A 10,026-nucleotide genomic window follows, 5' to 3' on the forward strand; every position below is an offset into this window, starting at 1 on the left:
AAAAAAAAAAAAAAAAAAGAAAGAAAACAAATTATTGGATATTCTAAGATGTTAAACATGTGACTTGTTTAAATAGGAGAGCCTCAATTAATTTACAAAGGAGACAAACTAATGTTAATGAACCCCTTTCAGGCCTTATCACTATATTTTAATCATCTGTCTGCCTTTTAACCAGAGTGGAATGAGACAAGCTTGGCCAGATAATGAAACCATTACCTCAAATCCTGATGTAAAGTCAGACAAGCACAAAGACTTAATGAGTAATTATTTTAAAAGTGAAGTTACCCTAAAATGTTTGGTCCAGTCAGTTGATGTCGTGACTAAGATGACAGTATATATAATGCATCTTTTGAATTAAATACTCTTCTATAAAACTCTTTAAGGATCTGAATCACATTTTGCACAAAAGGTACTGCTGAGAAGATAATAGCTACAGGGCGTCCTTCAGGTAGTTTACTAAAATACTTGCAATAATACTATGTAATAAACATATTTACAATTTATTACACAATTTTAAATTCTTGTTATAATTTTAATATCTTCCAATCGTAAGAGTAGGATTTAGAGATTATTCTGGATTTATTATGAGATTATATGTATACTGAAGCTCTAAAGAACAGTATCTCTAAAATATTAATGGTTAAGCATTTTTTAAGTGAGAATGGAATTGTATTTTTAATCAATAAAATATTATAAATTTGTCCATACATAAATAACTTATTTCTCAACTGACCATAATAATTTATGTATTTTTAAAGTTATAAAATTGCTTGTTATGCATATATATTTATAAACAGTACATAATATGCAAAAGTAACATTTTCCATGATATTTCCCTTGTAGATATAACTAAAAGAACATATAATGTGTACCTTAACACATTATTTGCAAATGTTTGGTAAATTAATGATGAACAAAACGTGAAACTATCAGCTCAATGACTCTTTATTTGCTCAACTAGGAAATGTGGAGTTGGATTTATTCAAGAGAAATCTCAGACATTAAAAGTATATTCTAATAGGATCAAAGCCAAAAGAAGCCCCCTTTCTCACATAATTGGATTTTAAACCTGTCATTTTCAAATTTAACAATAATATGTCCACTTCTGCAACCCTATGTAAATATATAAATGCTTATATATGGCTGTACAATGGTTTTCATTCCATATTTAGTAATGATAAAATGTTACTGATTTCATTGAATGTAATTAGATACAAATTGTTGATAATTATTATAATTTTACTTCTCCCAAGAGCTATAAGCCTTATGTTTAAATCCATAATCCTGTATCAGTGACTTAGACTTGTAAATAATTTAAGGTTAAATTAAGCATTTACTTTCATTGGCTTTTTGGATTTCATGTGTTCTTTTATCTTTTGGATTTGACATTTCCACAGTTAACTGAAGTGTCTTTATCCCCTTTAGGACAAGACGAGTGCCTTGAGCCTGAGCAACGTAGCAGGAGTCTTCTACATTCTGGTTGGCGGCTTGGGCTTGGCAATGCTGGTGGCTTTGATAGAGTTCTGTTACAAGTCCAGGGCAGAAGCGAAGAGAATGAAGGTGGCAAAGAGTGCACAGACTTTTAACCCAACTTCCTCGCAGAATACCCAGAATTTAGCAACCTATAGAGAAGGTTACAACGTATATGGAACCGAAAGTATTAAAATTTAGGGGTAGGACTTAGGGCCGACTACAGTGAGTGGGGAATGCATCCTGTGAACGCAGTGTTGTGACCTGTCTGTCCAGTGGTGATATTGCTTGCTTCTAATAGAGCTTTATATTTTTGAAAACTTCAGTGCAAATTGGTTTGGTTTTCTTTGGCTGCAGATGTACTGTTTGAAACTTTATGTCACCAATAGATATCTGCATTGCAAGGGTCAGAAAGACAAAAACAAATCAGAATTACTCTGTGAAATGATTTAAACAGTATATTTTACATGAAATTTGGGGAAAATTGGAAATTAGATCTGGGCTTCCTTGCACATAGACTTTTGTAACAGTTCAATTTTAGGGTAGGTGCTAACAAAATAAGCACGAAATTCGTTCCAATTAATCAAAACCCAGACAGTTGCCTATTTTTGACAAGGTCTCATTGCTTTCTAGGACCAATACATGTAAAAACTTCAAAGCGCCGGGCGCGGTGGCTCAAGCCTGTAATCCCAGCACTTTGGGAGGCCGAGGCGGGTGGATCACGAGGTCAAGAGATCGAGACCATCCTGGTCAACATGGTGAAACCCCGTCTCTACTAAAAATACAAAAAATTAGATGGGCATGGTGGTGTGTGCCTGTAATCCCAGCTACTCAGGAGGCTGAGGCAGGAGAATTGCCTGAACCCAGGAGGCGGAGGTTGCGGTGAGCCGAGATCGCGCCATTGCGCTCCAGCCTGGGTAACATGAGTGAAACTCCGTCTCAAAAAAAAAAAAAAAAAAAAAAAAAAAAAAAAAAAAAAAACTTCAAAGCACAGAGTATGTACTCAATGAATTTTGGCTCCTCTTCTAATTTGTTTTATATTAGCCATCATTCTACATTTTTAAAGCATGAAATCCCACTTTTTATTCATCTGATGATAGTCCTTGAGCCAGACCTTTAAGGAAGAATGATAATCAGAATTTTGACTACAATTCACATTTATTAGATGAAACTCAACTTTTATACTGAAAGCATCACTAAGGTAAATAGACATTTTAGGCATAACAGCAGTTTCTCCATTAGAGATGTCAGCAATATTTGTGTCCTGTAGGAGAGATTCAGAAAAAGATAAAAGTTGCAGTGAGCTATTATAAACTTTTTTTTTCATTTCAAGTGCTTTTAAGCAAGCCAGGTCAGCCCCACTTACTCACATCCTCTCATCATGGCACAATAAAAAATTATAAGCATTCAGTAAAATATAGGAGATGGAGATTTTTTAAAAAATCTAAATGTCTACTTCTTCTTTCCTCTAATAATAGGAAGTAGTTTTAAAATAGGATCTGAAAGGATTTGTTATTGCTCTTGCTAAAATCAGGACTCTAAAACCCATTTTCTAAAATTGTCTGTAACAGCTAACTGAATAGGCTGCTCAGTTTGATTACAATGATAAATGAGTCTTTGAACTTCCAAGAGATATTTTGGTACTTGATGTACCATAGAGTTAAAAACCTGATATACTTTCAGTAAGATGTACATCTGAGTTTATACCAGGTAAACATACTTTTGTGATTTTGATTTGATATTTATTTATATGAAAGCTTTTGAAATACTGTATCTTAAAGCAAAGAGCCAATGCCATCTCTTTTAATCAAGATCTAATTGCTTTCATCCGTAATGTAGAAATCAGCGACTGAGAACTAAAGCACATAGTTAATTCCAAAATGACTCTTTCCTAATTTTATGAAAATGAATTAAGAACTAAATCCTCAATTCACTAGGTCCAAACATTTTTAGTATGTCTTATAATAGCAAAACCTACAAAGTGGGGTAATATCAAGGTGTCTTAGGCATTAGATCATCTTAATGTTTACAGAATTGAGAAGAGACTTTTTTCAAATTGAGAAAAACAATAATTGATTAGTTTTCAGAGCAAATTATTTGGACTGAATTCTGAGATGAATTTTATAAGATGTCCGTACTAGATTTTGTTACCAGTTCATTAAAACTGACTTTTCTTTGGCATAACAAAGGCGCTGCAGCCATCATCAGCAAGGACAAGGGTGGGGAAGCAAACCAAAGAAAAAAAGAGTATTACAAATTTTTAGAAAGAAATACTCATGTATACTAGTTCATTTCAAAGTTAAGGAAAGTTATTAAAAAGATGTAAATTCTCATGTTTTCTATATATAATGTTGTATATATTCATAAAATGTGGGAATTTACATCTCTTACATATATTTATATATATTTAATATATATAATATATATATACAATTTAAATGTAAGATTGTATTTGGAGTCGCAACTTGGCATTGAAGTTCATCACATGAATTGCCTTTAGAGGTAGATTTGAACATTTAAGACAACAAATTTCAAATAAAAAGAAAGCATTCATCTGACATTTTAAAAGACAGTGGCATTTAGGATAAATGAAATAATCTGTGCCTGTCAAAACTTATAAGTAAGCAGTTTTTACTGTACTCTCAAAGGAAAACTTTCATAAACTCTATGACCATAATTATGCAAATGATTGGTAAATCAGAAATAATATTGTCTCAGAATCCCAAAAAACAAAACCTGACATCTTTAGTCCATGGTAGAGTCTGCTAAAAAGTGATCATTTCTCAAGGAAACATATATGATTAAGATAACAACCATTAGCCACGACAATCCAACCAAACCTAGACCATATGTAAAATTGATAGAAAATTTTCCAGTTTGAGGAGCCTCGAAAGGTTCATATCAAGATTAATAGAAATGGCATTTTATGGAAGATGCAGATGATATAAGTATAGGAAATAAAAATGCAAAAACAGACGTAAAGAAAAATAAGTCAAAGTTTTATTAAGTAATATATTTCCTTGCATTAATCTATAAAAGAGGAGAGCGTATTGAGATTATACGGAATTTTTCGACCTTTGGAAGTTTTCCTTTCCTCATAAATAAGATCAAGAAAAGAAAGAAAACAAAAACAGATTTTATGGCAAAAGCCTTCTGAAAACACTTTTTAAAAATTATCATGCTTTTATTAATCGTATTTTAGTATTTCTTCTTGAAGAAAAATTAAAGCTAAACTAGTGGATTTTTAAAAATAATTGTCTATTTTACTTAACATTAAATGTTGAAAGGAAATGTAAAGAAACATATTCAGACTTTGATCTTGGTTTCGTTTAAATTTAGTGATGAGTAGATATCTATGAGTTCTCTGGAATTACCTTTCCTAAATCTCTTGTTAAACAAGAGATGAGTGGTTTGGGGACTCTGAGTGGTTTGGGAACTTGAAAGATTTAAGATTGGCTAATACAATGGTTTGGATTAGACTCATGGATATTCATTTTCCTTGTTTTCCTAAGCATGTGGCTTTACCTAACTAATATAAACTTCCTAAATCTGCTCTCAAATTGTTTTCTTTAGAAGATTGTGGAAAATGCCAACGCCGTAACTAGAATGCTCCTTATAGTCAGGTACTCACTAAAGGGTTCTGACCCCCCAAATGTCCACCTAAAACACAAAATTGAAACAATTACACTAGAAAGTTATTTAGCATCTTGATACCAAGTCTTGACTTATGTTTCTTAAAAACATTTTGTTGCTAGATTTTCTTGATATATATAGTACTGTTTTGCTAATGCTTCTTTTTATACACATACCCTAATATTGAGTAGAAAAATATTCTTCTTTAATAACACAACCTTCCCAAGAGTCTCACTTCAAGAAACAAGACTATTGCAGCCACGTACACTTTTTGGTTCCCCAGTGAGATTCTTCCATATGAGTGAGGTTCTTGATTAAGGGATCCTTTCAGATGCTTGAATTGAATTGCTTCATTTCTAACTTCCTCACTGGTGCAGTGAAATACAATTCTATTCAATTTAAAATTGAACAGTGGGCAATGTATTCACTTACATATTTTTAAGGTACAATTTACATACGATAAAATTTACCCTTTTTAGTGTACAATTCTGCAGTTCGATAAATTATGAATAATTTTAGAATATTATCCTATCAGTTTCATTTACAAGGAAAAGAATCTTACCATATATGGTCATTCATCCACTCCACAAATATTTACTGAATGCCTATTTGTGCCAAATAAAGATCAGAAGAACTTTGATTTCAAGGAACTAATAGAAAATAATCAGATAGAAGTGTTGTTTTTCTGTAAAATCCTTGTTATATTTCCATGATTTCTAAATATAAAAGCTATTCATATTTCTGGAAAGACCATATCCTCAGTTCTGATTATGATGATAAGTATTTATTTTTGAGACTGTTTACTGAAACAGAACTATGAGTTTGACCTTGATTTTGTCATCTATATGTCATTACTAGCAATTTGACTTCAACTTTCTTAAGTTTTCAGAGTAACTGATCTGTAAACATTTTTACTCCACCAGTTTTTAAACTAGTTACTAATTTCATGACTTCATATATAATTATTCTAATATTTAAGCTCCAGGACAGAATAAACACAGGGATGGAATTTCCTAAAGATCTGGATAAACTTGAATTCACAACAGGGAATTAGATACATGATGAGTTGTGAGTTATGACCTAAATCATAACAAACTTAGGGAATAGCTCCTTTACCCTATTTTCCTCTTAAGTTAGAATGCTAGCTACTGGAAAGAATTTAGACAATGAATGAACAGTTGTGAGACTAACATAATAACACTGCCTGTTTCTCCTTTGTATAATGTTATCTGCTATCTAATGGGATAAGAAACAGGAATTTACTGATGATTTCAGATCCCTGACTCTATAACCTCAATATGGAAGTTTCCCCAGTGATGATCATTCAATAGGCTTTGAAACGTATCCCTTTTCAGTGCACCCCTTTTAAATACAGTTCTTAAAATATGAGGCTTAGTGTCCACAATAGGCATAGAGTGAACTATATGTCACTAATTGTGCTGTTCTGGGTCATGTCTATAACTGGTGTGAATGAATGAAAGTGTTTGTGGATAGGTCTGTGTTATAAAACAGGAAGATCTGTCAGAAATAGTCCATATGTATAGTTTGTTTAGGTACTTTATCAGTTCTGAGAGTCTAATCCTTGCACTGTAAAGACAGTTTATAACAAGGAAGTACTATTTAAAGAATGTTGTCAAACATAAAAAAGCTTTAAAGCTCATCCAGAAGTACTAAGATATACAGTGCAGCAAGTTAAAAGATGTTTCCTGCCCAGATTTCCTGAACAGTAGTTAAATATTATAATATTAGGATTAGTTTTTTCACAGGTAGAACAACAAAGTCTAGACAGATTCATTCTTCGGTGTAGTTAAGCTTTCCTTTCCCTGGATAAACAGTTTTCATATAACCAAAAGAATATGAAAAAAAAATGCAGATGTCTACTTATTGATATTTCAGTGTGTGTTGTGTAACATTTTGTTGAAGAAACAGAAATATGGTAACACTCGGCATTCTTTCTGCTTTCTTTCCATGCAACCCAGCTGACCTTTTCTGAAGCCATAAGAAACAAAGCCAGATTATCCATCACTGGGAGTGTGGGTGAGAATGGCCGCGTCTTGACGCCTGACTGCCCAAAGGCTGTACACACTGGAACTGCAATCAGACAAAGTTCAGGATTGGCTGTCATTGCATCGGACCTACCATAAAAACCAAAAAAATAATTGAGTGCCTTAATTTAACAGTGTTGGTGACTGATGGAAACGCAGCCCTGAGGGACACGCCATGCGCGGGTCTTTGCTAAACCAATTCTTCGGCTGAGAGCCGGAAGTCTGTCCTAACGCTCGGGCCGGACATCAGCAGCAGCAACGTGTGCATGAGCTCAGCTCGGAAACCCAAACTCAGATTTTATATCAGGAAAACTCACAATTTAGGTTTTTTTCGGGGAGTTGGGGTGGGGGGAGCTGGGACGGGTGTATTAACAGCAACAAATTTCATTTGAGAGGACTCAAAAACTAATCAGACTTGCGAGTTAGCGCATTAAACTGTGAAGTTCTTGCTCAGAAAGGCCTTTGTCTTCACCGAAAAGGATAAAATAGTTGTAGAAGTCCGTGAACATGCTAACCTATGTCTCCAGAACACCCATATAGTCCCTGGAAGAAAATCCAGCTGAGAAAACAAATCACTAAACTGTGATAAGAAAATAATAAACAAACACGTAAATCCTGCGGAAGAAAAAATAAAGGAAGTATTTACACTTACTTTGGAGAAAAATACTGAAACATGCTTGCTTTTTAACTTACATAAATTCACTAGAGGACAACACAATTCTTTTTTCTAACCATCTTAGGGAACAATACGTTGCAATAATTGATATAAATGCCATCACTGTAATAAACGTTAGAGACTTTTTTAAAATAAAAGTTGTTGGTCATCTTCTTGTTTGCTGTAAACTTCACTCTGTCACATGAGTCGGTTCACAGATTGCATTTGTCTCACAACGAGGAAGAAAAGCAAAAGGAACAAAGTGTTTAGGTTCAATCATCAGTCTGTAGTGTAGACTCAAAAGAGACTATGGGTCACTCATGTTAACAGTATTATTTATAATCTTGTTCTGTGTACAAAATTGTGGGTTTTTTACCCACCAAAAAGAATAAAACAACAGATGTTCTTACAATATCTACAGAGCTTAAAAGTTTTTTTCTTATCATTATAAAAGTTATTTGAGAAATTATAAGACTATATGAGAGATCATAAAAGTGGTGGGCCATAGTGGAAAATGTAGCTAGCCCTCATTATTTTTTGCATACTAAGCTAACCTCTTCAGATCTTTGACTCATTAACAGATTAAATTGTCAAAGATGGAGTCTTTGAGTTGGGGAATTAATCATTGTCCTAACAACAACATACCTTGTAATTGTATGTTGAAATTTTACTTGACTGTATTTTGCTGCATAAAATTATATGTCTCGAGCTTCTTCCCTTATTCCTATTGTTCCATTTAAATCATTTGAAGGCACTAATAATAGTTTGGCGTAGAGAGAAAACGAAGAATTAGTCTCTGTTTTCAACTGGAAATTGTAAAGAAAATCATACTCATGTTTATTTATAAAAATCACTTTATGAATTAAACTAACACAGTTCGAAAAAAGGTTTGGTTCATTTGAAATGATAAATAAGTACTCTAATGCAGATAAAAATCATGTACTTAGAGTATTGGCAGAAAGCACAAGTTAGGATGATTTCAGAAGTCTGACCTTGAAGGATGAGTTGAGTTTTAATAGGAGGAGAAGGTGTTAGGAGCCATATGGGTAAGTAGTGGTCCAAAGCCATGCACATCAATGGCTCACTTAAGGAATGAATGCCGCTAGATGGGCTAGTGAGAACACAAGGTGTGATATCATGGAAGATAAAGTTGGAAAAGGAGAAGGCTTAATTTCCTTCCATTAACTCTCAAGATCCCATTCCCCATTCAATCTCTGTGCTGCAGTAAGAGCAGTCTTAAACAGTGTAAATCACACACACATACGCACACACACAAAAACAGTGTAAATCACACACACATACACACACACACACAGGTCCCTCAGGAAAAATTCCAAGCTCTTGAGAAGAGCAAATGAGCCCCTTATGACCTGGCCCTTGCTTGTTTCTTTCAGAACGTCTCTCACTTCTCTCCAGCTACTCTCGTCAGGAAATGAACCTCCAAAGCAGCACATGGAGCACTGCATAGACTATTTACTCAGTACATAACTCCTTCCTGTCTCCTCTTTACCTGACTAACTTGTACTCATCCTTCAATACTCAAGTTGAATTTTACTTGCCATGAAAAGATTTCCATGGCTATTCACCACCCCCTGCCTGTGAGATTGAGTTAGGCGCCCTTCTTAATGTTTTCCCCCATCATGGCACTTATCATATTGCGTTGTAATTGCCTGTGTACTTGTCTGTATAACTACTAGACTGTAAGCTCCTTGAGGGCAGGGACTGTGTCTATCTTGTTCACAGTTGTATCCCCAGCACCCAGCACAGTGCCTGGCATATTGTAGGTGCTTAATAAATATTTGTTGAATGAATGAGTGAATTGAATTGAATTAATTTAATTAAGTGAAAACAGAAAAACAGCATCTTTTCCTATTAATCTCCAGAGTATATTTTAAGTACATATGGTCACCAAGTTAATGATCATTTGACTCATGATTATTCAAGTTTACAATAATGTAAAAAGGTGATATGCACTCCATACAGTGCACAATGTTACATGAGATATTCAGTACTTAGTAATAAAATATGCTTTGTGTTAGATGACTTTGAGGCTGATATAAGTGTTCTAAACACATATTATCTATGCTAGGCTAACCTACTATGTTCAACAAGTTAGATGTATTCAATGCATCTTCAACTTACACTATTTCAACTGAAGATGGGTTTATTGGGATATAACTCCTTTGTAAGTTGAGGAGCATATGTATACAGTGAGACAAAAGA

The 10,026-nt window shown here is 33.9% G+C and overlaps 1 protein-coding gene across 7 annotated transcripts in view; it reads left to right on the forward strand.

The window, feature by feature from the left end:
- Positions 1-9,614, forward strand: part of GRIA4 (glutamate ionotropic receptor AMPA type subunit 4) — a 386,448-nt gene extending 376,834 nt beyond the window's left edge. The window contains exons 16-17 of one of the 7 annotated variants that reach the window (XR_005202841.1): positions 1,426-1,673; positions 7,083-9,614. Coding sequence is in view for 5 of the 7 variants with exons in the window: in XM_017544804.2 (XP_017400293.1) it covers positions 1,426-1,560; positions 7,083-7,247 (300 nt within the window). In the remaining 2 variants the exon portion in view is untranslated. The remainder of the gene's footprint in view (positions 1-1,425; positions 1,674-7,082) is intronic. The other 6 variants (XR_005202842.1, XM_017544804.2, XM_017544805.2 and 3 more) reach the window with 6 other exon arrangements.
- Positions 9,615-10,026: the final 412 nt, after the last annotated feature.

This window comes from Cebus imitator, unplaced genomic scaffold, assembly GCF_001604975.1.
Source record: "Cebus imitator isolate Cc_AM_T3 unplaced genomic scaffold, Cebus_imitator-1.0 Scaffold171, whole genome shotgun sequence".
NCBI lineage: Eukaryota > Metazoa > Chordata > Mammalia > Primates > Cebidae > Cebus > Cebus imitator.